Source organism: Neophocaena asiaeorientalis, unplaced genomic scaffold (assembly GCF_003031525.2).
Source record: "Neophocaena asiaeorientalis asiaeorientalis breed wild unplaced genomic scaffold, Neophocaena_asiaeorientalis_V1.1 scaffold603, whole genome shotgun sequence".
NCBI classification, from domain to species: Eukaryota; Metazoa; Chordata; class Mammalia; order Artiodactyla; family Phocoenidae; genus Neophocaena; species Neophocaena asiaeorientalis.
The window spans coordinates 1,597,195-1,625,077 of record NW_020175662.1 but is presented as its reverse complement, the minus strand read 5'-3'; the positions used below and the strand labels follow the sequence as shown (position 1 = coordinate 1,625,077).

At 36.4% G+C, this 27,883-nt stretch overlaps 1 protein-coding gene across 10 annotated transcripts in view; it reads left to right on the top strand.

Annotated features, from left to right (window-relative positions):
• Positions 1-27,883, top strand: part of KIAA0586 (KIAA0586 ortholog) — a 125,367-nt gene that overhangs the window by 57,970 nt on the left and 39,514 nt on the right. For all 10 annotated transcript variants that reach the window (XM_024731470.1, XM_024731465.1, XM_024731467.1 and 7 more), the window contains 9 exons: positions 1,096-1,289; positions 2,816-2,934; positions 8,015-8,214; positions 12,032-12,191; positions 12,606-12,825; positions 13,407-13,660; positions 14,983-15,059; positions 19,762-19,896; positions 24,681-24,858. In XM_024731470.1, coding sequence (XP_024587238.1) covers positions 1,096-1,289; positions 2,816-2,934; positions 8,015-8,214; positions 12,032-12,191; positions 12,606-12,825; positions 13,407-13,660; positions 14,983-15,059; positions 19,762-19,896; positions 24,681-24,858 — 1,537 coding nt within the window. The remainder of the gene's footprint in view (positions 1-1,095; positions 1,290-2,815; positions 2,935-8,014; positions 8,215-12,031; positions 12,192-12,605; positions 12,826-13,406; positions 13,661-14,982; positions 15,060-19,761; positions 19,897-24,680; positions 24,859-27,883) is intronic.

Sequence of the window (27,883 nt, the reverse complement as noted above, 5' to 3'; positions counted from 1 at the left end):
AAAGACATTAGACAACTGTTCAATATATAAGTGAAAGGAACATTGTAGAAATAGCAAAGAATTTGGACTTCAAAGACAAGTGTTTCTATCCTTGCTCTGCCACTTAATAGCTGTGGACTTCATTTTTCAATGAGACAATATTATTGAGTTATATTTTTTAAAGAGCCCTAACTTTTTTTGAGATACATATGGCATTATTTACAGATAAAATGATATGGTATCTGTGGTTTACTTCAAAATGGTGTGCAAAGGGGAAAGTGGATGGGGGAAGTATAGATGACACAGAGTTCGTTATGAGTTGATAATTGTTAAAGCTGGGGACCAGGTAAGTGGGATTCATATTATTTATATGTAACAGATATAGTGCATGAGCACTATTTTGTTCACTTTTAAACATGTATATTTTTCATAATAAAAAGTTTTAAAATTCCGGAAGTAACTCTTTTAATCATGATGTGATGGTACAAATAATGTGTAAGATGACCTAACTGCATATTTAAATGTAAATTATATGTTCTGTAAGGATAAGCAGTAATATTTGGAAGTGTTAGTTTTACTACGATAATAAATTTATAGAGGGAAATGTTAATAATGTTTTATGTAGGAACAACCAAGTTTTCTAGCTTGTTTTATGATTGTTTAAAATGAATATATATATATTTTAAAATATTTATTTATTTATTTGGCTGCACCAGGTCTTAGTTGTGGTACGTGGGACCTTCGTTGTGACGTGCGGGATCTTTTAGTTGTGGCATGCAGGATTTTTAGTTGCGGCATGTGGGATCTAGTTCCCTGACCAGGGTTGAAACCCAGGCCCCCTGCCCTGGGAGCGTGGAGTCTTAGCCGCTGGACCACCAGGGAAGTCCCTGAATATTGGGCTTTAAAAACACAATATAATTGTGTAATTAAGTTTCTTCAATGTGATTTATATGACAAGTGTGTATACTATAAATAATGTGATATCACCAGTTAGAAAATGCTATTGATTAATTTAGAAGTGTTGGTTAATTCACCTACCTAAGTTATCTCTACTTAGCACTCAGTAAGTGTTGAACAGATACATGAATATAATAGTTTTGTTTTTATTATTACCAGGAAGAGGAAAAATGTGATGAAATTCTGGAATACTCTGAACCAATTCTGGAGTTTAACAGAAGTGTTAAAGTTGTTTCTACAAAATATAATGGCCCTCCGTTTCCACCAGTTGCTTCTACTTTTCAGCCCACTACTGATGTTCTGGATGAAGTAATTCAGAGAAAAGAAACATTGGAAAATAGCTTAATTCAATGGTGAGTTTACAGTGGTGTTGGGATGAACAGAATTATAGTAGCAAGTATAAATAGAACGAAATTTTGGTTGAAAATCTTCCTTGTCTCCTTTTGTTTATTAAATTTTTCCTTTGCTGTAGTCACTGGACACTATCTGACATGAGGCTGAGGGTTGAACTAACTGTTGCAAGTATTGTTTCTGTCCTTGGATATTTGTACTAAGGCAGTCTATTATGACAAAAGAGGCTATTGCTGAGTAACAAAGCATTAAAGATGTACAAGTTCTTTAATCCAGTGGTTTATTAACAGAAATTTATCCTAAGGAAATAATCAGTTCTGCTACTAGGCCATAGAATACTTAGCACTTATAGTGCTTACTACAAACAAGGCACTGTTTTGTTTGTTACTTATATAAACTCATAAACTCTACTTTTATACCTATATTTACCTGAGTATATTTAACTGAATATTCATACAGTTATCAAGATTGGGTTTAGAAAAATACTTAATGATGTAGAAAGATATTAATAACACTGGTGCATAAATGAAGCAGGATACTAATGATGCAACCACAGTTTAGAAGAGCTCACTCAAAAATAAATGTGCGTGGGAAAAATATTGAGAAATAATACCAAATTGTTAACTAACTTTGTTTATTCTTGAATCTGGGATTGTGAGTGAGCCTTATTTTTTTTTTTAACTTTTATGTGTTCTCTGATTTTTACAATGAACATCTATTACTTGTATAATAATAATTAAGAAGCCTGTTAGCTTCTCTAAAGAAATGTACAAAAAAAGCAGTCTCTTACTGTGTTTCCCTTCCTTTTCCTCTCCTACTTCCCTTCCTAAAACTGACCTTGAAAGTAAATTTTCTTTCCCTTTTTAGAGGAAAACTACCTGTGTTGCAGTCTATATATTTATTTCCTTGAAGAGAGGGCAGCTGGACTCCTTTTCTAGCTTTGATCTTGTGGGGTTTTATATGTGCTTTCAGAGTAGGGAACCCAACATTTTAGGTGCATGATATGCCAGGTAATCATTGACCTAAACCTTATTTTGAATTTACAAGGGCTGTTAAAGTTTTCATTAGACTGATCAGAAAGATTTTAATTTGATAAACTGTCTCCCACACAGAGATTCGGTTTGTTTTTCTAGGAGATATATTTGAAGTTTTTCTTCTTTCCAGATTCAACTTTCAGAATGACTGCTTTCACATTTAAATGTTTGTGTCCATGGATACCAGTTATTTTTTTTTTATTTATTTTTTTATTTTTGCGGTACGCGGGCCTCTCACTGTTGTGGCCTCTCCCGTTGCGGAGCACAGGCTCCGGACGTGCAGGTTCAGTGGCCATGGCTCACGGGCCCAGCCGCTCCGCGGCACGTGGGATCTTCCCAGACCGGGGCACGAACCCGTGTCCCCTGCATTGGCAGGCGGACTCTCAACCACTGCACCACCAGGGAAGCCCGGTACCAGTTATTTTTAAGGGTGTTACTTCTAACCATCTATACATTTCAACTAAATTTAGGAATCCTTAACTTTTTTCCCCCAGGGTAGAACAAGAAATAATGTCAAGAATGATCTCTGGACTTCTTCCAGTCCAACAGCAGGCCACAGCTGACATCAGTGTCTCAGTCAGTGAGGCCAGTGAGCCATTGACTTCTGACATTGGTAAGTGAAATGGAATCTTTTAGCTTTTTTTGTTATTATAAGACAAAACCTTCAGGTTGTTGTGGATTTATATATTCTACAGGTCACATAGTCCTTGGTTGACAAAAGATAAAAGTCCTCTTCTTTTCAATGTCACTTCCCAGTCTTCTGTAGTGGAAGTTATTTCTCCCTCACTCCCTTATTACATACTGCAGCATTCAGATTATGCTATCAGCGTCCATCCCTCCTACCCCCAGTCTCTCCATTCTTTCCCATAGCACTTTGTGTGTGTTTGTTTGTGTGTCTGTGTATCTTTTTTTTTTTTGCGGTACGCGGGGCCACTCACTGTTGTAGCCTCTCCCATTGCGGAGCACAGGCTCCGGACATGCAGACTTAACGGCCAAGGCTCACAGGCCCAGCTGCTCTGTGGCATGTGGGAGGTTCCTGGACCAGGGCACGAACCCGTGTCCTCTGCATCAGCAGGCGGACTCTCAACTACTGCGCCACCAGGGAGGCCCCTGTGTCTGTGTATCTTTTTTTTTTGCGGTACGCGGGGCCACTCACTGTTGTAGCCTCTCCCCTTGCGGAGCACAGGCTCCGGACATGCAGACTTAACGGCCAAGGCTCACAGGCCCAGCTGCTCTGTGGCATGTGGGAGGTTCCTGGACCAGGGCACGAACCCGTGTCCTCTGCATCAGCAGGCGGACTCTCAACTACTGCGCCACCAGGGAGGCCCCTGTGTCTGTGTATCTTTGTTATAGTAACCATCAAACTGTATTATGATTGGCTTGCATATCTGTCTCACTCACTAGACTATAAATTACTCACAAGTAAGCGTGATTCTCCTTTAGAGCCTAGCCCTTGACTGACACCTAAGAAGAGTTTAAGTATTCCCTGAATGGATAGAGCCTCTTTCTTTAGGGAGCCCACACCATTCACCTCTTCTTCCTCCTTCCTCTTCCTCTTCTCTCCCTCCTTCTTCCTCCTTTTCATCCTCCTCTCCTTCCCTCTTCTTCCCCCTCTTTCTCCATTAGCTTTTTGAGGCATAATTTACTTGCCGTAAAATTCACGAATTCTAAATGTACCGTTTGACAAGTTTTGTTAAACAAACACAGCCCCATGTTAGCCACACAGTCATGTTATAGAAAAACATTTCCATCATCCCCAACAGTCCCCTTATGCCACTTTGCAGTCAATCCCTAACCCCCTCCCATGCCTACTACACCCTAACAACCACTGATCTACTTTCTATCATTGAATTTTGCCTTTTCTAGAATTTCATACTTATGTAATCATACAGTATTTAGTCTTTTGTGTCTGGTTTCTTTTATTTAGCATAATGCTTTGACAGTCATGTTGTTGCATATAGTAATAAATATTACACTCCATGTATGTACCATAATTTGTTAATCCAGTTACCAGTTGATGGACATTTGTAGTCCTAGTTTTTGGCTATTATAAATACAGCTGTGCTATGTATATTTGCAAACTAATCTTCTATATACATCTTTTAATTTCTCTTGGTCATATGGTAAGTAGATATCTAACTTTATAGGAAACCGCTAAATGTTTCCAAAGTGGCTGTTCTATTTTGCATTCCAACCAGCAGTGAATGAGAGTTCCAGCTGCTCCACATCCTTACTAATGCTTGTTGTCAATGTTTTTAATTATAGCCATTCACTAAGCATGTGGAGATATCTCATTGTGGGTTTTGTTTGCATTTCCCCAGTAACTAATGATGTTGTACAATTTTTCTTGTGCTTATTTGCCATTTGTATATTACTTTGATGAAGTATCTTTAAAACTCTTTTGCTCAGTTTTTAACTGGGGTCTATGTCTTACTATTATTGAGTTCTTTATTCTGGATACAAGTCCTTTATTGCTTATGTTTTGCAATGTGTTATCCTAGTTTTTATCTTACCTTTTGCTTTCTCAGCATTGTCTTTTGAAGACCAGAGATTAATTTTGATGAAGTTTAATTTATCAATTTTTCTTTTATAGCTTGTGATTTTTGGGGTATACTGTTTAAGAAATCTTTGCCCAACATCATTAAGATTTTCTCCTGTGTTTTCTTTTAGAAGCCTTATAGTTTTAGATTATAAATTTAGGTCTATGGTATGTTTTGAGTTAATTTTTATATGTGAAGTGAAGATCAAGTTTTTTTTGTGTGTATGGATATCCAATTTTTCTAGCGTTATTTGTTGAAAAGATTTTCCTTTCTCCTGCTGAATTGCCTTGACACCTTTGTTGGAAATCATCTGGCTATTATATATGTTTGGATCTGTTTCTGGACTTGCTGTTTGGTCCCACTGATCTACAAGTCTGTCTTTACATCAACACTGCGCTTCTTGATTATTGTAATTTAAAAATAAGTCTTGAAATTGGATGGTATAAGTTCTCCAGCTTTCTAGCTCTTTTTTTTTTTTAACATTCCTATATATCGTTACCTCTACTTTTTTTCCACTTCTTTCCAGTCCAGAATAACCTCCTCTTCCTCCTTCTTAAACTACCCCTTAACTGCCTAAATCCTAGACATTAGAGTCTGTATTTACTGCTTTACTTTATCATTTCTCACTTTCTCTTTAGTTTTTATGAGCTGGCTTTCTTCTTCCTTCTCGTTAATGAAATTCCTCTCTTACAGCATTTGGTTCTCAGAGATAACCTTTTTTCAAATCCTTATTCTCCTAGAAGGCTCTAGTATGGGCATTGTTGACTACCTCTAATTATTAAAACGCTCTACTGGTTTTGGTTTTTTAGAATTCATTCTATTGTTCTTCCCCTTATCTTTTTAATTTCTTTAGGACTTCATTTCCTCATCTTTTTTCTACTTGAATAAAAATTTCCCCCAAGCTCTGTCCCCTGCCCTCTTTCTTTTCTGTTTTTCTAGTCTCTTCTTGGCGATAGTTATCCCGTGTCAGTTGATGACCCCTAAGCTACACATTTAGGCTGTAAACTTGCAGTTTTGCCTGTTGATGAATATTTTACTTGATGCTCCACTGGCATACCAAACTTGGTGTGTCCAGATGCATCTCATTTTTCTAACCAACCTTATTCCTCCTTTGTTGCTCTTTCTGTTAATGATACCACTATTTTCCAAGTGCCCAGTTTCCAAAGCCTTGGAATATCTCTTGTTCTACTTTGTTTTCTTTGGTCTTCCTCAGTCCACACCCAGCCACGTCCAATGTCCTGGCTCCATGCAATTTATTCTTATATTTGATTAATTCTTCCTATTTAGTATAACTCAAACGCCTCTTCCACTGCTACTATCCCAGGTTTTCTTTCATCTTCTTATTTTTTGAAGGAAGGAATAAAATGACCAACAAAGTTATGAGGAAATTTTTTTTACTTAAGATTAGTGCTTCTTTAATGATAAAATCATTTTGTCATGTTAGAAGATACTTTTTCAGAAGAAGACATCTAGGAATACAAATCCAAAAGAAAACCAAAACCAGTTCATCCAAACAATTGCTCTGAGACTATTTCAAAATCTGTTGAAAAAGGAACAGATGGAAAATACCAAGTGAAACTGGAATAAAAAAGAACGGGAAGCTAAAGAGAAGGCAAAGGACCATGAAATATGCCTTGGAGAAACAGATAGTCGGACTTCTTTAGCTTTTGGTCAAAATTCTGGTGGTAGAGATGGTATTCAGCAGTCCCAAGACAAGGAGACCAGTCCAGGAAAACAAACAAGTGCCTCCAAAGAGTTGTCTGGTTTGTGATGGATACTGTGCAAACCGCCAGATGCTTTTTTCATTGCCAGGTCATACACCTCAATGGCGTATTTTGGAGTGCTTGGACTCTCCACCAGTCTCTCCTGCTAGTGCAAATCAGGGCTAGTGATAGTCCTCTTAGCAGTCCTTCACATGGGTCGGGTGGTGGTTTTCAGGCTTTGTAGCCTTAAGGAAAGATGGTCTAATATAGAGGGTATTTAGATCCTGTTCCCTTTTCTTTAAAAGCATGTGTGTTTGCTTTTGTTTTGCCTATGTCTGGGTAGGGCTTTTGGGTTTTATAACAGATATTCTGATTTTTGGTCATGCCAAAACAATGAATTATGGGAACTAAAAATGGAGATGTGTTGATATATACTGTTGAATATAAATTTGGGATTGTGATAGTCTTTGCTATGGAGCTCCAGAGTAAATTGCTATTACTTATCTCTCAACAAGTGATCCCAAGACACCTGTACCTACCGTTTAGGGAATTCTCTGTAATGCCGCCATAGTTGTACTAATTAAGGAGTACTCTTTGGAGAGGTCATGTCTCCATCAAGTTGTATAGATCACTGTTTACATGTTTTCCACACAGAGCTTTAGAAATATAACCACTTTAAGCCTAATAAAGTCTGTTTAGGAAGTTTTACTGAATTTCATGTACATTCACACAAGTGAAAAGTACAACCCATTTGGAAAATTAATATACCTATAGAGCTGCTGACATCAAGCACCTAAACTACTCTAAAAGTTTGAGGAGGATTAGCCTGTAATGTTAGTAACTGAAGTATCTGAAACTAGACGGAAGTAAGATCTGTCTTCATATTTATGAAGAAGCTGCCATTTCTCTAAAATCCCCCCACAGTCATTGTGTCCCTGTGTTTTGCCAAGATCTATCAGTGTTTCCTGGTGCCCTACTCTTGGAAATGTGGATTGTTTTCAGATGAAAACATTTAATGTGACTACAAATCTTTTTTTTTTTTTTTGCGGGGGTGGGGCGTGCTGAGCAGCATGCAGGATCTTAGTTCCCTGACTAGGGATTAAACCCGTGCCCCCTGCAGTGGGAGCATGGAATCTTAACCACTGCACCACCAGGGAAGTCCCTGCAAATCCTTTTTATCGCTAAATGTTGTAGTGGTAGGGAAGAGGCCATATAAGTAAATTTTCATCTGGATGTTTTCCTCCCCTTTTTAGTTTGTTTAGAGAGGATGTTCATTATGTGAGTTACCATCTTATTCTCTGTCACAATAAGTAGATTTTGTATTTTCATTTTATTCCTCCTCACACCATCTCATACACATATGTTCACATCTCTAAAATTTTAAGAATTAAGGCTTAGAATGCAAGCATGTTTCCTGCATACTTACTCTGAAATTCTTTCATTTTTTTAGTGGAAGGAACAAGCAGTGGTGCCCTCCAGCTTTTTGTTGATGCCGGGGTTCCTGTGAATTCAGACATTATTAGGCATTTTGTGAATGAAGCTCTTGCTGAAACCATTGCCATCTTGCTGGGTGACAGAGAAGCAAAGAAGCCAGGTCCTGTTGTTACAAGTGTTTCTGGGGATGTTTCAATAAGCAAAACACACTTGCTGGTAAGTGTGACTTTCCTTCATGACTTGGAGTCCTGGGGGATTTTTGATACCTTTGTTAAAGAACAGTAAAATGGACAGATTTTAAATTGGATCATAAGACCATAGTTTGTGGTGGAGATTGGTTTCTTGTGGCTTTGATTACAATAACAGTTCCTCCAGCATTTTATTTTAAAAACTTTAAAATCTGTAGAAAGTTGAAAGTATGATACAATGAACATCTGTGTAAGCTTTACCTACATTTACCAGCTGATAACATTTCGACACATTTTCTTTATCTGTCTTTATATGTTGTTTATTATATATGCATTAAAATTCATTTGAAAGTTGCAGATATCATGACACTTCTAAAAGCATCAGTAGTATCTTCTAAGAACAAGATTCTTTATTACATAACCAAAATACCATTATTATGCTCTCCATATTTAACATGGATCTGTTAATACTATATAATATAGAGTCTATATTTGAACTTCCCCAGTTGTTCCAAGAATATCCTTATAGCTAATTCTTTTAAAATTCAAGATATAGCTAAAAATCACATGTACTGCTTTTGGTTCTTATGTAAAGTGATATTTTTAATCTTTAAAAGAAAGTATATTTCAGGCAAAAAAAGAAATCTTTAAAAGAAATCTTTAAAAGAAAGTATATTTCAGCCTTTTTATATTAAATAGAGTTTCTAATTTATTATAGCAACATGAAATTATACAAAACCACTACCAGTGGAGGGTGGGAGGAGCAATATAGGGGTGGGGCAGTGGAAAGTGCAAACTGTTGGCTGTAAGATAGGCTCAAGGACGTACTGTACAACACAGGGAGTAGAGCCAATATTTTGTAATAACTGTAAATGGAATGTAACCTTTAAAAATTGTATGAAAATTTTAAAAAACTAAAAAGAAAAAGAAATTATACAAAACCAGAATGTACTCTGTATTATCAACTGTTTAAAACCTCATGGTCAATTCTGATCCTGTCGATCATAAAAACATCACTTTATATAGGTGAAACATTTAAACTGACTCATCTGAGGTATAAACATAAAGTTACATATTTGAATTCTGTGGAGATTGGTGTAATGTAATTGGTGTAGTGTGATTAGTGTGCCAGAGATTTGGTACATACTTTTGTTCTGTGCTTTATTTATTAGCTCATTGGTAATGCATGCCAATATCAGAGTTGTGGTTATCTCTATGCTAATTAAATTTGGTTTGTCTTCTGCCCATATATTTCAGATATTTTCATAAGGGTGATTTAATGAGAAAATACAGAAAAATCAGTATAAGTAGGAAATAAATATAATTGTTGAGAGCATGGACTCTGGAGTTGGGAAGTTCTGAATATGAACCCTCAGCTCTGTTACTTTAGTCTTGTCTGTATACTAGAGATAAAATACTCAGAGTTTAAATGATGACGGCTTTACCAAAATCTGCTTTCCAAATATTAAGGAGGCCAAGTTCCCCTCCCCCATTGCCATATTGTTCCTTATCTTCAGAATTGCCATGGCTTTTTTTGGCCTTTTCATCTTCGATATATGTTTTAAAATTAATTTTCAAGTTCTGTAAAATATTTTGTTGGGATTTTGGGGGGAATTAATTCAATTTTGATTGGTTTAATTTGAGGAGAATTGACATCTTTATGATACTGTATCTTGTGAGCCATCATAGAAGATTTTGTGGAAGATTCAATAAGATGATATATGAAAGAGCTTAATCTAAGGCCTGGAACTTGGTAAATACTCAGTAACTCATTGTTTATCATTATTACCCATTACCAAGACTAGTAGGATACCTTTAAATCCTCTCATGATGAGTCAGTAGCATTATTTTTGAAAACAGCAGTCTTAGGCTATAGGTTTATGCAGTCAAGAAGAATAAAACATAGTATATTTCTGTCACTTAAAAAACAAAGCTAAGAATATGCTAATAATTAAGCAATGCTATAGAATTTCTGATATGCTTCATAATTTTTAAATTGTGTATCTCTTTGCAACTCATAATACAGAATAAAGGCCAGTCACCCCACTATAAAAATATGTTTTAGAAAGAGAAAAAAAGGACAAATAGAAAAATGGGGAAAAGACATGTCCAGACAGTTCACACACAAAAAGGAAATACAAATGGCCCACATACATACAAAAAGATGGTCAGTCTCACTGATAGTGAGAAAAAAAAATCATTGAATCCATTTTTACTGATCAAATTGGTAACACTCTAAAAGTTTGATTAACACCATTGTTCAGCAAATCTTTGGGAATTGGGAATTCTCATACCTTCTGGTGTTATTGCATTGATAAAATAACCGTGTAGAGGGAAATTTGGCAATATGTATTCAAATTAAGAATGCAATTAACCCTTTAACCAAGCAGTCTCACTTCTGGGAATTTATTCTATAGAAAATCTATACACATATGAAATGACTTAAGTCTCAAAAAACTAAAAATGGAATTACCATATGACCCAGCAATCCCACTGCTGGGTATATATCCAAAAAAACCAAAGACACTAATTTGAAAAGATACATGCACCCCAACGCTCATAGCAGCGTTACTTACAATTGCCAGGTTACAGGAGCAACCTAAGTGTCCATCAGCAGATGAATGGATAAAGAAGATGTGGTGTATACACACACACACACACACACACACACACATACACACAATGGAACACTACTGAGCCATAAAAAAGAACGAAATTTTGCCATTTGCAGCAACATGGATGGACCTAGAGATTATCTAAGGCAGACAGAGAAAGACTAATATCATACAATAGCATTTATATGTGGATTCTAAAACAGTGATACAAATGAACTTATTTACCAAACAGAAAGACTCACAAACATAGAAAATAAGCTTATGGTTACCTAGGAGAGGTAGGGAAGGGATAAATTAGGAGTTTGGGATTAACAAATTAGTAGTTTATATAAGCTACTATATATAAAATAGATAAACAACAAGGACCTACTGTATAGCACAGGGAACTATATTCAATATCTTGTGATAACCTATAGTGGAAAAGAATCTGAAAAAGAATATATATATGTATGCATATGTATAACTGAATCACTTTGCTGTACACCTGAAACTAACACAACATTGTAAATCAACTATACTTCAATAAAAAAAATTTTAAAGTAGGAATATAGCCAATATTTTATAATAACTGTAAACCTAGTATAACCTTTAAAAATTATATAAAAAATTTAAAAAATAGAGTATTCTGGACATAAAAAAATGACTTAAGATTATATTTGATAATTCTGAGGAAAGGAACTAAGTATATAGGACATGGGTAGGAAAGGAGACTTAATTTTCACCATCATCCTTTTGAAGTTTGAATTACCTGTTTAACAAATTGATTTTAAAATGTGTGCTTTTTTCTTCCCCAGGACTTTCCATCTTTACATTGTCTTCCTTTTATCCCCCCTACTTTTTCTTATCCTTCCATTGCTTTTTATAAGCTTTGTTCTTTTGTACTGAAAGGAGGTTTTTGATATCTTGTCAATTAGTTAAAATGCTCTCTTTCTGTTACATGGTTTACCCAGTTTGTGTTTGGGTTTGATCTTCAGCTGTCTGTTTAATCTTCCTCTCTATATTAGATAAGGGGACCTAGTTCAGAGGCAGAGCTGTTTCAGTTGCTGGAGGCTTTCTGTAGTCCGGTCTTGAAACTAAGAGCTAGAAGTTCAATAGCTAGGATACAGAGGACTCCATTTTTACCCCCCATCCATTTAAATTTTATGTAACTCTGAATGAGATCATTTTATTTTTCAAATTACCCTTATTTGGGGATTGTAAGCACCACTTATCTTGTTTTATTTATTTTAGGCAAGAGTGTGTACCCCAGTGGCTACCCCACAGCCAACTCCTCCTCTCTCACCTTCATCACCTCCTGAGGAGCGTGTGTTGGTAAAAACTCCAGATTCTTCTCCCTGTGTTTCAGATCATGATGTAGCTTTTCCCATGAAAGAAATATTTGCTGAAGAAGGTAGAAACCTTATTTCTATAACTCAGTTTTAATTTTAGCAACTATTAAATAAAATATCATGGTTTGTTTTATAAGAGTCTTCATAGATTAGTATACACATACCTGTTGCTTACTAGGTTCTAGTAAGTCATTTTTTCTTACAAGGAAACTAAGGGGTTGGTTACCACTTTTTAAAGTATATAATCTAGTAGACATTTAGACTATTTTAAGTTCATGGTGATGTTGAAAGTGATGTCTTTTCAAGGTTATTTTTTGTACTTTACTAAATTAATTTGGAACTTTTCCCATTAATGGCCATCATTATTATTATTAATTCTTGTTGCCATTATTTGTATGCCAAAATGTTAAACAATATATCTTGCCTTCCTGTGGAATTCTTATTGACTTTTTTTTGCTTTTACAAAAAACCTTTAGGAAATAATATGCCTCCCATCACACTTGTTAATACTCCAACTGTTACCCCTGCAACTACACCTCCTCCCGCAGCAGCTGTTACCCCAACTTTGTCAGAGACTTCTATTGATAAATTGAAGATGTCAAGCCCAGAGCTTCCCAAGCCATGGAGTAATGGAGACCTGCCACTGGAAGAAGAGAATCCCAACTCTCTTCAAAAAGAACTTCACCCGAGAGCTATGTAAATGACAGTATATTCATTTTTAGTAACTATACATTTCAACTTATGTTGACTTAGGTGACCCATTGAAAACATCAGAAACGATAAATGAAGGTTGATAAACCACAAGCTAATCTATACTTGAGTAGGAAGAAGTTTCATAAATTTTACGTTTTTAAAATTTTTACCATATTTATTTATACTTTCAGTTCTCTTCTTTTAAAACAAAATTTTGGGGGAAACAGATTAAAATAAAAATATCTATAATATTGTTAATAAAATAGAAGATTTTTCCCCAGTGTGAATCTTCATTTACTATGATCAGTTAACTTTTATATTACCATATATCCCTATGTAGATTTATTTTAGAGATGGTGGAACTTTCAAGATGGTCTGTGATTAAAGCATGAAGATGATTTTCGAAAAATAAATCTTGTTGGTTAATTATAGTAGTGCAGATTATAGAAATATATAGATATATCTATATATTGATATAGAAATGTCTAAAGGAGACATAGTACTTTTGAATCTTTTTTTTATATAAAAATTAATATAGGCCTTCACCGATGTAATACATTCAAACTATGTCTCTTTCTTCTTAGTGTAATGTCTGTGGCCACGGATGAAGAACCTGAGAGCATGGACTTCCCTGCTCAGCCTGCACCTCCAGAGCCAGTTCCCCTTATGCCGCTTCCTGCTGGAACCAAGGCCCCTTCCCCCATACAGATGCCAAGTTCAGATTCATCAACAATGGAGAGTACCTTGAGCGTTACTGCCACTGAAACTGAAACCTTAGATAGACCCATCTCTGAAGGAGAGATTTTATTTAATTGTGGTCAAAAAGTGGCTCGTAAGAGTAAGTTAATTTTGCATCAGTTGATTTCACTGGTTGGCTTATGATAATTCCTAAGTAATACTTTTCTGTTTAAAGTGTTTTTACTTAATTTTCAAGATGTAACAGGGTATAGTAGAAAGAACATGGACTCCGCAAGTTAACTTTTCTACACCTTAACCTCAGAATGTAAAATCTCCCTCATAAATCCCACCCTCCAGAAATAATATCACTGTTGAAAGTTTGGGGTATACCCTTCCAGTCTTTTTTTTTCTATGCATATATAGACACCTAAATACATTTGTATGTATATATATTTTTACCTTTTAAGTAGGGTCATATTATACATATTGTTCTGAAATCTGAATTCTTTAACCTTAAATATGTTATAGACATTTTTCTATATTAATACATATAGCCCTACCTCTTTTTTTTAGTGGCTGGGTAGTCTGCTAAAACAGTGCCATAGTGGTGGGCATTTAGATTGTTTTCAGTATTTTCATACTATACATAACTATCCACTGACCATCCTTGCACGTATATTTATTTATCTTTGTGAACTTCCATAACTGATAACTTCCTTAGAATACATGCCTAGAAGTGGAATTGCTGAGTCAGAGTATGCACCTTTAAAATAGCAATACATAGGGAATTCCCTGGCGGTCCAGTGGTTAGGGCTGCATGTGCTCACTGCCAGGGCCCTGGGTTCAGTCCCTGTTTGGGGAACTAAAAAATCCCACAAGCCACACAGCGTAGCCAAAAAAATAAAATTAAATAGCAATACATTGCCAACATGCTCTCCAGAAAGGTGAATCGGTTTTTAATTTTAATCTGTTATCAATTATATCAGTAGTATATAGGAGTGCCTCTTTTTAATTTCATGGTTACAGTGATGTTTAATAGCTCTTTTTAATTTCTGACAAGCTGGTAACTGAAACAAAAATCTCATCTTTGTTATAAAATGTGCTTTTCTTTTTTTGCGGTACGCGGGCCTCTCACTGTTGTGGCCTCTCCCGTTGCGGAGCACAGGCTCCGGACGCGCAGGCTCAGCGGCCGTGGCTCACAGGCCCAGCCGCTCTGCGGCATGTGGGATCCTCCCGGACCGGGACACAAACCCGCGTCCCCTGCATCGGCAGGCAGACTCCCAACAACTGCGCCACCAGGGAAGCCCCTAAAATGTGCTTCTCAAAGAGCTAGTGAGATTGAATAGCTTGTGAACTATAATTTATGAACTTTGCCAGTATTTTTATTGTGTTTTAAGTGTAATATTCTGTGGCTTTATGGTGAGATTATTTACTAAATTTATGTTTCTTCTTTTTTCCAAATTTTTGCATTTTAATTTCTAGTTTTAGGAGATGAAGGACTGTATCTGACAAACCTAAATGATAGCTTATCCAGTACTCTGCATGATGCCCTCGAAATGGTAAGAAGTGATTGACTCCACATTGAATTCTGAGATGAAGAATATCTTGATAAACTTGTTGCTACTGATCAGGGTTTTTTCTCAAATATTTGAGTTATAGTCATAAAATTTAATAAAATATCCATGAAGGAATTTAAGGTTTCTTACACATGTCATTATCATATTTACACATTTCATTATCATAATTGTGAGAATGAATAGGAAATTGTTGTTAACCCCTGTGGCTCCAGTAGTTGAAAAATGCAGTTAATGTAATTAGGTAATGAAAATCTAACTCAAGGCACATTGTCACCTGGATATGTTGCCTTTACAGTGTTTCAGGCAGGACCTTAGCTGTGGAAACCAACTCTCTTATAATACGTTTGTAATTTTTCCCTAATTGTGATTATAATTCTTTATGCTAAAAAATAATTGAATTTAGTGGCTTTAAAAAAAAATACTGGGAATTCCCTGGTGGTCCAGTGGGTAAGACTCTGTGGTCCCAATACAGGGGGCCCGGGTTTGATCCCTGGGGAACTGTGGGGTCAGGGAACTAGATCCCACATGCATGCTGCAACTAAGAGTCCACATACTGCAACTAAGAAGTCCACATGCCGCAACTAAGAAGTCCACCTGCCACAACTAAGACCTGGCACAGCCAAAATAAATAAATAAGTAAAGATTTTAAAAAAAATACTGAAATAGGACCCAAGGGTACTAACTCTCCTAGTTATTATCTAGCTTTATGGAAGGAAAATTCGCATTTAAAAATATATATCTTAACATATATATCAACATGTATAATATATATAAAAATACCATACAGAAATGATAATAGGGATTTTCTTTTGAAAATTATTAATGAATAGAAATCTTTACTTTTTATGTTTTCAAACAACCTAAGCAAGTAAGGGTAGTTGTGCTCAACTTTCATCTACATTCATCCATAGCCTTTGCTAAGCATTGCTATTATTGTTGCTCTTTAAAAAAAAACTTATTTGATAATTTTTGACATATGTATATATCTGTAAAGCCATTACCACAGTTAATGTAATGAACATATTCATCATCCATCACTCCCAAATCTCTCCTCAGGCCCTTTTGTAATCCCTCCTTCTCATCTCTCATCATTCCTCTCATTCTCTATACCTCTTCCAGTAACCACTGATCTACTTTCTGTAACTATAGATTAGTTTCCATTTCTAGATGTATATAAATGGAATCATGTGGCATGTATTCTTTTTTTTTTGTCTGATTGTTTTAACTCAGCATAATTATTTTGAGATTTATCTGTGTTATACTTTGTATCATAGTTCATTCCTTATTATTGCTGAGCAGTGCCCTATTGTATGGATGTGCCACAGTTTGCCTATTCACCTGTTGATGGACGTTTGGGTTCATTTCCAGTTGGGAGCTATTACACATAAAGCTGCTATGAAGACTTGTGTACAAGTCTTTGTATTGACATATGCCTTCATTTCTCTCTGGCAAATATCTAGGGGTGGAATGGATGGATAATATGGTAGTTATATCTTAATTTTTGAGAAAAGCTGTTTAGGGCTTCCCTGGTGGCTCAGTGGTTAAGAATTCCCCCGCCAATGCAGGGGACACGGGTTTGAGCCCTGGTCCAGGAAGATCCCACATGCCGCGGAGCAACTAAGCCCATGTGCCACAATTACTGAGCCTGTGCTCTGGAGCCCGTGAGCCACAACTACTGAAGCCCGTGTGCCTAGAACCCATGCTCTGCAACAAGAGAAGCCACTGCAACAAGAAGCCCATGCACCGCAACGAAGAGTAGCCCCCCCTCACTGCAACTAGAGAAAGCCTGTGCTCAGCAATGAAGACCCAATGCAGCCAAAAATAAATTAATTAAATTTAAAAAAGAAAAGCTGTTTAATTTGATCTGCCAAAATTTTGCATAGACTTTTTCCTTCTATGTTTTATATTACTATAAATATTTTGGAGCTTTGCTCAGGACATGGTTAAGTACTTAGAGACAGTTTTACCCTTTTGAGTCTTGCTTTTAAGATTTGTTAGGCAGTACCAGAACAGTACTCAATCTAGGGCTATTTATCCCCCGCTATGGAGAGAAGACACTTCTATGTACTCCACCCAGTGCCTCATTAATGAGGTTTTCCAGCCTGGCTAGTGGGAACAACCATCCCAGCCCTGTGTGAGCATCAGGCAGTGTTATATCCAGCCCCTTCTCAGGTGCTCATTCCTGCAGCCTCATGTAATTGTCTCCAAAGCATCTGCTGAGTAGTACTCAGCTTAATACTCAAAGGGGATCTTCTGTAGATTTTCAGAGTTTTCTCCCTCTGCAGCTTTCACTTTTCTAGCCGTCCGTTTTATGAACTCTAGCTGTCTTGGCCTCCCTGGAGTTTCAGCTCCATCTTCTTAGCTTAGGCTCCTGTGCCACAGCCTGGAAACTCACAGATGGTAAGCTGGAGCAGTCACAGGGTTCTTCTGACTTGTTTTTCATTTCTCAGGGATCACTGTCTTTTGTTACCTGATGTTCCATGTCTTGAAATGCAGTTTTTCACATACTTTGTCCATTTTTTAGTTGTTTCAAGGGGGTGGGTGTACCTGGTCCTTATTACTCCACCTTGACTGGAAGTTTTAGAAGTCTAGTTGCATTTTTATTTTTCCATTTGTATCATTATATAGGATCATGATGAAAAAAGAGAGAGATTGGTGTACTTTTGAAACAACATGCCCTTCTATCCCCTTACAATCATAATGCTAGAAATTTCTTATTTTTTCTTTCTTTTTGGCCGTGCCACGCAGCTTGCGGGATCTCAGTTCCATGACCAGGGATTGAACCTGAGCCACAGCAATGAAAGCCCAGAATCCTAACCACTAGGCCACCAGGGAACTCCCTAGAAATTTCTTTAAAGCAGCCTATTCAAGTGATGTAAACTAGGATTGTATATTAAATTCACCAGTGGAGCTTTTAAAAATATGCATCCTGCCCCCACCCTCTGATATGTTGATTCGGTAGGTCATGAGTGTTATATGGTATGCATGCATGTGTGTGGGCGGTTAGAAGCCTAAACCTGTATATTTTTAAAAAGCATCCCAAAAGATGATGCTCATTCTTCGTTAAAAATAGTAACTACTCATTTTACTTTGCGATGAATGAGGTTAAATCACTTGTTTGTGTCACATAGCTGTATAGTGATAGATCCACAACTCTTTTTATATGGATACATGATAATTTGCCTTTCATCTTAAGCTATCAACTTAAGCTAAAAACTGTAAATTTTGAGTTCTAATAGGAGCTATCTGAATCCTAAAGCTTGAGTTGCAAGCAGCTGGGTGTGTGTGTCCGGTGTTTGTCAAGTCCAACAAACAAAAAGCAAAAGATGCCATGTAGCATCTCTACACTATTAAAGACACAGTAGGGTAAAGATGCCAAATCTGGAGATTCATACATTCAAGTAATAAAATGTGTTAAAACAATTTGCTTAACTATGTGTAGGAGTATGAAATAATTAATGAAGGAGAGTTTTGATAAGATTTTAATAGGGCAGTTACTTTTCTAACGGTAATTATTTATTACAAGTAATTGAGTCTGTTCTGAAGAGAGTGGAAATCACTTTTATAAAATAATATGGGGGGAAGCATAAAGGAGAAGTCTTTATTTTCAGAGGAGCATTACAATAACATTTGGCTTACTTAATATGTCATTAGGGCATTTTTATCCATTCTTAGAACTTTATCATGGTGCCAAAGCACATTTAAGTTTGTTTAAATAGCTGAACTGAACCAGGACTAAATTATAACATATTTCTTTTTTTACATTTGAAACTAAACTTTAATTTTGATATCTTTACTAAGCCTAAATCAGATATGCTACAAATTCATGATAAAATCACATGCAGAAGTACAATCTTGAAAAAGACTAACTTTGCAGTTATGTACCAGTAGGTATTTATCTGTGTACACCTGGGGGATAAAGACTTGTACTGCAGAGTTAAACTTTATTTCATTAAATGTAAGATACTTAAGTAAAAAAAAAAAAATACTATTAATGGAGTTTAAAATCATGCTAATCCTTGTATTTACAAGGGAATCCAGTTTTCTGACTCTGTGGCCCACCCACACTGTCCTTCATTTTCGGGACTGGTCTATTTTGAGGCACCAAGAAGTCTAAGCTGGGTCTTCCAACTAGGGCTTTCAGTACCTGCTCCCTAGTGAGTACTGGAGGTCAGCGCAAAGGCAAATGGACAATCAAAGGTCTGTAGGTGCCTCAGCGTATTTCTGCAGTTTTTCATTTCTGCCTGTGGTCCAGATTGCACCACTGCTACAGTGCTTTGCCCCCATTGCCACACTGGGGGCGCAGCTTTGTGTGCTGCATCAACATGAAGCAGGAAACCGTGTGAGCCAAAAACTTGATGACGCTGTATAAAACGTTTATGAATCATTGTAACTCAATCACATGGGACAAAGGGTCCAGCTTTCATATGATTTTATAGTAAATCTCTAGTTTAAATGTAACCCAATTATTTTATACCGTTATTTACATTTGAGGCAAAAATAAAGGGTTTTTAGAATGGAAGTGAGATCTAAATGATAATAAAGAGTCCATCTTCTTTCTGTAAAGTGCTAATATGACCATGTTCATGATGACTGTTAAGTTTTATTAATCATAAATTATGAAAAATGTAATTGATGCATTAATTTTTGTTTTTTTATTGTATTGTCTTTATATTTTACTTAGGAAGATGATCCTCCCAGCGAAGGACAAGTGATTAGGATGCCCCATAAAGAAATTCATGCTGATGCAATTCTTTCTCTTCTTGCTAAACAAAACCAGGAATCGTTAGTTTCACAGCAAATGGTCTATCGTTCAGAGGTATTTTTTAACCTTAATTTTTTTTTCTGTTAGATCTAAATACAGGAAAAAGATAACAAAAATATTCCTACTTTTAGTTAAAACACTCTAATACTTCAGCTTACTCAGGGATCAGCCTTGCAGTAACTTTAACCTAGAACCGTAGTTATGAGTTTTACAGCTGAAAGGAATTTAGGCCATCTGTTCCAACTCTCTTATTCTACAGATGAAAAAAGCTGAAGCCCTTTCAAATGATTTGTGAGGATCGTTCATTCATTCTTTCTTTCTTTCTGCAACCATTTACTGAGTATCTACTATATGCCAGACACAGCCTCCGAAAAGGTACAAAGATGAATGAGTCAGGGTCCCTACCTTTAAGCAGCTTACAGTCCTGTAGGGAGAAAAGAGCTTAAACAATTACTCTACCATGCAGTAACTGATCAAATAGCTGGAGAAGTAGATTGAACAATATGATCGTAAAGAACCTTGTAGGCCATGGTAAGGCTTGGACACTATGGAGCCCCTTAAGATATTTTTGGGCAAGGGAGTCACAGGCTAAGATATTTAGGAAGACATATGGAGCCATGGACAAGTGAGGGAAAGATAGAGGTTTGTCAGAACACCACTGGAGTAGTCCAGAATGAGAACATGAACAAAGGCAGTTAAGTAGAAATAGAAAGGAGAGAGATTTAAATATAAGAGTACTGATTGGCAATAATTGGTAACTGGTTAAGGGAAGTTGTGGTTGTATAGCTGTTGGCTTAGAAAAGCAGAGAGAAGAGTGCTAAGTATTGTGGGGAAGGTAATGAATTTGATTTGAAACATTAAGTTTAAGGTGCTTAAGGAAATTCCAGGTGGAAATGTACAGTGTCGTTGCTCAGGCTGGTTAATGGTAGAGGTGGGACGAGGATTCTTGATTCTATTTAGTATTCTTTCTATTGTATTTGGTTGTCTTTGCTTGAACAGGTGTGAAACTGGCTTTAGATGAGCTGAAGATCTGAAGACTATACAGAATCCAAGGAGATGACTGGCTTTATTTTCTATTAATTTTTATCTTAAAAATTTTAATTCTTAGGAAAGGTAGAAGAAAAAAGATATGGAACTTAGTAATGGAAAAAATGGAAATTTAACTTACTCCTTCTTATTGAAAAATGACTAAATTTTCTGCAACTTTGCTTAGCTATTGACCAAAAATTGATTTCACTGGAAAGATACTAGTGATTGCTGTTGCTAAACTCAAGAAAGTACTCTCATAGCTGTAGAAACTATGCTGCTTAGTATAGAAACCAGTAGGCTGAGAGAGAAAGAGGAGAGAGAAAATGAGACAAACAAATGGCACAAAAAATAGTAGAAATGTCAGTGTAGTTTAAAAGTTCCACTAACTAATCCCTCTTTCCTTCATTTTTGAAATCAGTAATATTGGTTCATTTATTCACTTGATGCTCAGACTTTTCCATCTTTTTAATGCTGGGAAATTTCTCTCACTACTTTTTCAATTTTTTCTTCCTCTCATTTTTCCCCCTCTGGCTAGAACTGTTATTTCCAAATATTAATACTTCTGCTTCTGCTTGTTTTATCTCTTAGACTTTCTATGTCTTCATTCTTTCCTACTCTCTTCTGGGAGAGTTCTTCAATCTGATCTGCCAACCACTAAGTTGTTCTTTAGCCTACTATTTATGTGATTTATTATATTTTTCATATCTGATAGTCTTGGTTCTTTTTTTTAAATGATTTTTTGTTTCACATTGTTAATATCTTTCTTTATTCCTTGTGTGTATGTATGTATGATTAATGTTTTTCACTTTTTTTTTTAAACACTAATTGATTCCTCGAGTATCTGTTTCTTTTTTTAACATCTTTACTGGAGTATAATTGCTTTACAATGATGTGTTAGTTTCTGCTTTATAAGAGTATCTGTTTCTTTTGGTATATGAACTCATGTTCCGGGGCCGGGGTGGGTGGGGTGGTGGTGGTGGGAATAAGCTATTCTGTGAGAAATCCTATTGCGTAAGGACTAAAATCAGGCCATAGTCTGTTCCTGTGAATATAAGAAGAGAGGAGGAGATGAGCCCCAGGGATGGCGTCTCAGGCAGCACAGAACCACTATTGATCGTGGCCACTGCTGTTTGCTGGTACTCTACCGTTTAGTGTTTCTGATGGTTGTTGTGTCTTTAAAACCCTTAGGAAGAAGTTTCTTTGGGAAGTTTTGTATTCCTGTCCTGGGGTGAAGAAGGAAGAGAGTAAAGGAATGAATGGTCCTGGGCTCCTGGTCAGATGTCACCTATAACTTTTTACCCCAGCTGGGCCTTCATGCTCCCTGATGTTACTCTGGGGTACTAGTATCTGCAGCCCAGATTGTTGCCAAGATCTTTATGGTTAAGGGACAAGCAGTGATGATCTCACGTTAGTGAAGGAAAAAGGGAATGACAGCAGCACTTTGTACCAATCTTTCTTCTCACTAAACCTCCTCTAGCGACCCTCCTCCTCAAGATGCAGCCCCTTTCTCCCCACACACACCAAGTCAAGCTAGTCGTCAGTCTTTCTTAGTGGTTTTTCACAACTTTTACTTAGCTCTCAGAATCCTGGTTTCTTCCCACTTATGTAGTTACTACAACATTGTTTTGGGGACAGGGAGCTGGCAGCCTTTGTTAGTGTGCCATCTTGGCTAGACCAGAAGCCCAGAAGTTGGAAGTTTATCCTTTCCAGATCTTTTTCTAAGCATCTAAGCATTTGCATATGTGTGTTTGTGTGTGGTCATGTGTGGATAATTTTGAGGTATATGTATGTGTTATTCTGCCATCTCATTCTTAAAATTTAACTATAAATCCTAAAGATCCACCATATCCTTTTTATCTACCATGTAGTATACCCTAGTTTAATTATTCTACTGTTGAAGGATTTTTAGATTGGTTCTAATTTTTTTTCCTCTCCAAACTGTAATAAGAATAAAATCCTTTTTACATTATGAGGAATTGCCTTTATATAGAAGATGAGGGGTGGAATTACTCAAAAGGCACGAGCATTTATAATTTAAATAGACACTAATAAATTGCTTTTCAACTATATGAGATTCCTTTCCAACACCACGTATGATATATATATATATATTTTTTTTTTGCGGTACGCGGGCCTTTCACTGTTGTGGCCTCTCCCGTTGCGGAGCACAGGCTCCGGATGCACAGGCTCAGTGGCCATGGCTCACGGGCCCAGCTGCTCCGCGGCATGTGGGATCTTCCCGGACTGGGGCACGAACCCGTGTCCCCTGCATTGGCAGGGGGACTCTCAACCACTGTGCCACCAGGGAAGCCCACATATGATATTTTTAATCTTAAATTTTTGCCAGTCTGATTAACAGCGACATTTAGTGCGTTATCCTACATTTACAGAACTATCAAACATTTGTTTTGTTTGTAATAAGAACTAGTAGTAATGATACATTTGTAAGTTAAAATATTGCTTTGGTAAGAAAATAGTGACCATTCTTTGTGCTTAAACAACTCTTTGCCCAGAGGGAGCATCAGGTCAGTGAGAGTAGTCTGATGACAAAACTGCAATTTGTACATTTATGTGGATGGGCCAGGTGTACTACTAGAGACCATAGGTAGCCTAACTTAGAATTGACATGAGTCTGAGCTTTGAGTATACTATTAAAATGATAACTGCTTATGAGTACGAGAGCATTTTGTGAATAGGGAAGCTAAATCTTCAGTAGGGTCATAGAGTATTAAGGTGTTAAGTAGTTCAGCAGTTACAAGTACCTTAAAAAATTGGTTCACAACAGAGAAGGTACTATATATTGCACAACATTTATATGGTAGTGGAGAGTAATACAGGCACTGTGAAATATTTCTAATTAATTTCTAGGGAAAATGTATCTGCTGTCATTCTAAACTTTGCCCAAGAATCTCCAAGGGTTTTATATTAATTGCAAAACAATCTTTTTTTTTTTAAAGGGTGTTGAGCAACTGATATTCTTAAAGAAAAGTCAGATTACAGGATAAGGGGAGCTACAAATCTGTAGAGGATAATTAGGGCAAATTGTAGAAAATCTTGAATGATGAGCTAAGCAGTTAGATTTTATTTTGTAATCAACAGAGTCATCAAAGATGTTTCAGCAATGATTTCTTCATATATTCTAGTAAAAAAACTCTACTTGGTTGAAATTAAACTCCTTTTAATAAAAAACATGAGAACTCTCATATACTGGAATTTTTATTCAGTTCTTGATTAGTAAACTCATTTATTAGAATATCTCCAAGTCACAAGATGTGCTAGTGATTAGGGCATATTATTTTTAATACCAAAAGAAAATAGAATTCATCATTTTTTTAGTTTTTATTTATTTCATATATTTGATAAACATATTCATACTTTTTGTACATTTTCATCAGTTGTTTTATTATAAAGTTCACACTAACAACTTGAGCCAATTTTCATTCATAAAGAACAAGAAGTGAATTTTCTATTCTTCTAATTAAGCTGTATGAACAATGTATAATGTGTGACAGCATTTAGTGTTTTAAATAACATTTTTCCGGTGTGTTTTATTGTTGTCTAATTTGGAGGTTGAAGAAAACAGATAGTGGGTATTTAACTTCATAAGAAATAAGACATGGAGAACAAAGCCTGCACTTAGATATCTTATTAAACTAACTTTCCTGTAGCGTGTATGTGGCATAATAAGGACTTCCTAAAATAGCTTTCAAGCAGTCATGTGGTCTGCATCATGATACATTTGACAAATATTTCTTGTTTTGACTTGATTTTAATGTAATGTGTGTAACAATGGTTTCTACTTTTTACAGGACTTGGAAAACAGTGTAGGTGAACTTAGTGAAGGACAAAGGCCCAGGCTGACAGCAGCAGCAGAGAACATCTTAATGGGACATTCCGCCTATATGCAGCAGCCTGTAACTAACGCAGAGTCTTCAGATCAAAGATGTGCTCCTAAGCCATTATCTCAGCAGTGTGACACAGTTACAGGTATACACCAAAATATCGCTTCTTGATGTATTTATTGTCTGTTAGAATATTCACTTCGAATCCCATCATACTTTTTTGGTACTGTTTCCATGTTGAATGCTGTATTCTGTTTTGTATTATAATCTACAGTAGTGTTCCTAATCTGAATTAAGAAAAGCATAACTATTTTCAGGTAGGGGCTTACAAAATTTCCTTATTAAAAGGGGTATTCATAATTGAAAAGTTTGATAATGACTTTTTCTATGGTATTTATAGCAGTATTTCCCTAAAGTGTTGGTATGTGAATCACTGGATGGGGCATGAGATAATTTTGGTAATATGCATGTGTCCACCTAAAAATTTTTAATAGTGATGTATTTATTTTAATATATACTGGAAAAATATAACCAGCACATCAAAACTGTGACATAACAGATCTTGCGTAGGACAATGTTAAATTAGGTAGTACTGTAGAAGTTCAGTCTTCTGACTCAGTGCTCAGTGTACTCGGGACTGTTTTGGAATTTTATTAACTAAACTTTCTGCTGTAACACTTTGGGAATAAGAGTAGAATAGAGAATACCAATTTCTAGCATATGTAGTTGATTTTCATTATCTATAGTACTTATGTCCTATAGAGTCACCAGAAACATTGAATTAGCAAATACTGAGCCACTGCTTCTAGGGGAAATACAAGGTTAGGTTCCTGTGAGCCTCTGATTATAACATTTTTGACAGTTGATCAATACATAACTTTGTTTTATGTGTGTTTCTATTTAAGGACACTTATTTAATATATATTGTTGATTCATTAACATTGAATCTCACGGCCAACAGCACTTAACTCATTCCTGAATGAAACTTATCTAAAACATATATTTTTTCTCTAAGGCTCATCGCAGCCTTCTTGCACTTAGGTACACTAGAGAGCACTTCTGCACTATGTTTGGGGGCCATTTTAAACACCCACAAAATCAACAAAGAGTTCAAAAATGTGTCACTAAATAGACAGCGAAAAAGAACACTTGTTCACGGTGTAAGAGCTGATAAGAAAGCAGAGCAGCACCGTGTTCAACCTCATCTGTTGAAGTGTGTGTAGGGTGATTCAGGTTTCTGCTGCTCTACACGTCCACAAACGACTGCGAACGTGCTGTGAGTATTGATTTCAGGGTTACAAATAAATTTTATCAGATAGGTGAATTTGCAGAAATGGAATCTTCAGATTAAGGAGGATCAACTATATTCTCAGTTATTGATTTTCTCATGCCCATTGCTGCATTTTCTTAAATGGAAAGAACTTCTGGAGGTATGCAGATTTGCCAGAAGTTAGAAGAGGAGATGCTGGAAGTTAGAAAAACATTGGCACAGACAGAGTATGAGTGAACACCTTATCATTCAGAACTGAGAGACATTCAAGACTGAATTTTCTATGGGAATGAATGTAAATTAATATTTGAATTATTTATTTTATGCACATAGTAAGAGTATTAATTTTTTTACATTTTTAAAAATTAGTATTCAAAGTGGCATTAAAATATGACTTCTATATTTGTATCCAGCTAACCGTGCAGAGTGCAATTAAATAGAATTGACACTAGATGGCTCTCGCAGATCACTTGAGAGCTACTTGGTAGTTGGCGAACAAAGAGGTACTTGTTAAATTGTTACAGAAAATAAAAATAAATAAATAATAAATGTTATAGAATAAAATCCATGAGGATATACCCTGTTTAGCCCCTCCTTATACCCTGGTATCACCTAGCAGATTACCTATAGTACAGTTCATTTTTAATTGTAGGCACACTATAGATATTTATTTAATTTAATTGTTAAAAATAATAAGTGATGTGGCGTAAGATTGAGCATATAGATGGGTCAGTATGACAGAGTGGCTAAGAGCTTGAGCTTTTGGAGTTTCAGAAATCAGTTTGAATTCCAGCTCTGTATTTTTGGGCAAGTAACAATCTTTCTGAGCCCAAGTTTCTTCATCTATCAAGTGGGGATAATATTAATGTATGTTACCTATTGCTATGTAACAAATTACCCCAAAATTTAGCAGATGAAGACAGCAAACATTTATTAGCTCACACATTTCTGAAAGTTATGAATCTGGGAGTAGCTTAGCTGCATGGTTCTCAGGATCTCTCATGAAGGTGTAGTCAAGCTGTTGGCTAGACCTGCAGTCATATGAGGGCTTCAGCTAGGGTTGGAGGATCTATTTTCCAAGCTCACTCACATGGCTGCTGGCAAGATGCCTCAGTTCCTCATTACTGGAACCTTTCTATAGAGCTGTCATGACATGGCAGCTGGCTTTTCCCAGAGTGGATGATCTGAGAGAAAGTGAACAACCAAGATGGAAACCACGATGTCTTTTATAACCTAGTCTCAGAAGTGACATGCCATTACTTCTGCCACATTCTGTTGATAACACAGACCAATCCTGGAATATTATTGTAGGGGACTGCAGACAGGTGTGAATACCAGGACCCAGATGTTAGGGGACCGTCGTGCAGGCTGCTTACCAGAAACAATATCTACCTCCTAAGGTTATTAGGGGTGGGTAGTAGGTGACAATGCACATAAAGTAGTTAGTACTGTGCTTGGCACATGGTAACTGTTACTATCTTTAATAATGCTTGGAGAATGTAAAAATATCAGTACCTTCTCAAATGTATTTAATGGAACCAGAAACTATCCACAGTTGCTTAAAAGGAAGGTGCCTATAGAGAGCTAGTTTGTTCCTCTTGCTTTAAGTATTTTGTTACATTATGTTTACTGCAGAAGAATGAGTCCCAGTGTATCACTGTTTCTGCTACTGGCTAATCTCATGCCTTTCATGTTGATTTTTAGTAACTTTGTTTACAGAGGCTCAGCTATTCTTACCTTGCCTGTCCCCACCCCTGCTCATTTTCAGAAAGCATCCTATTTGCAACCTATAGTCCCCTATCAGTGTTTCTAATTCTGAGGCTTTCATGTTGCGTTGAGTAACAAAAAGCTGCTAAATAAGGTTTAAAGAATTGTCTCGAGAACCCTAAAGTGTAAACTG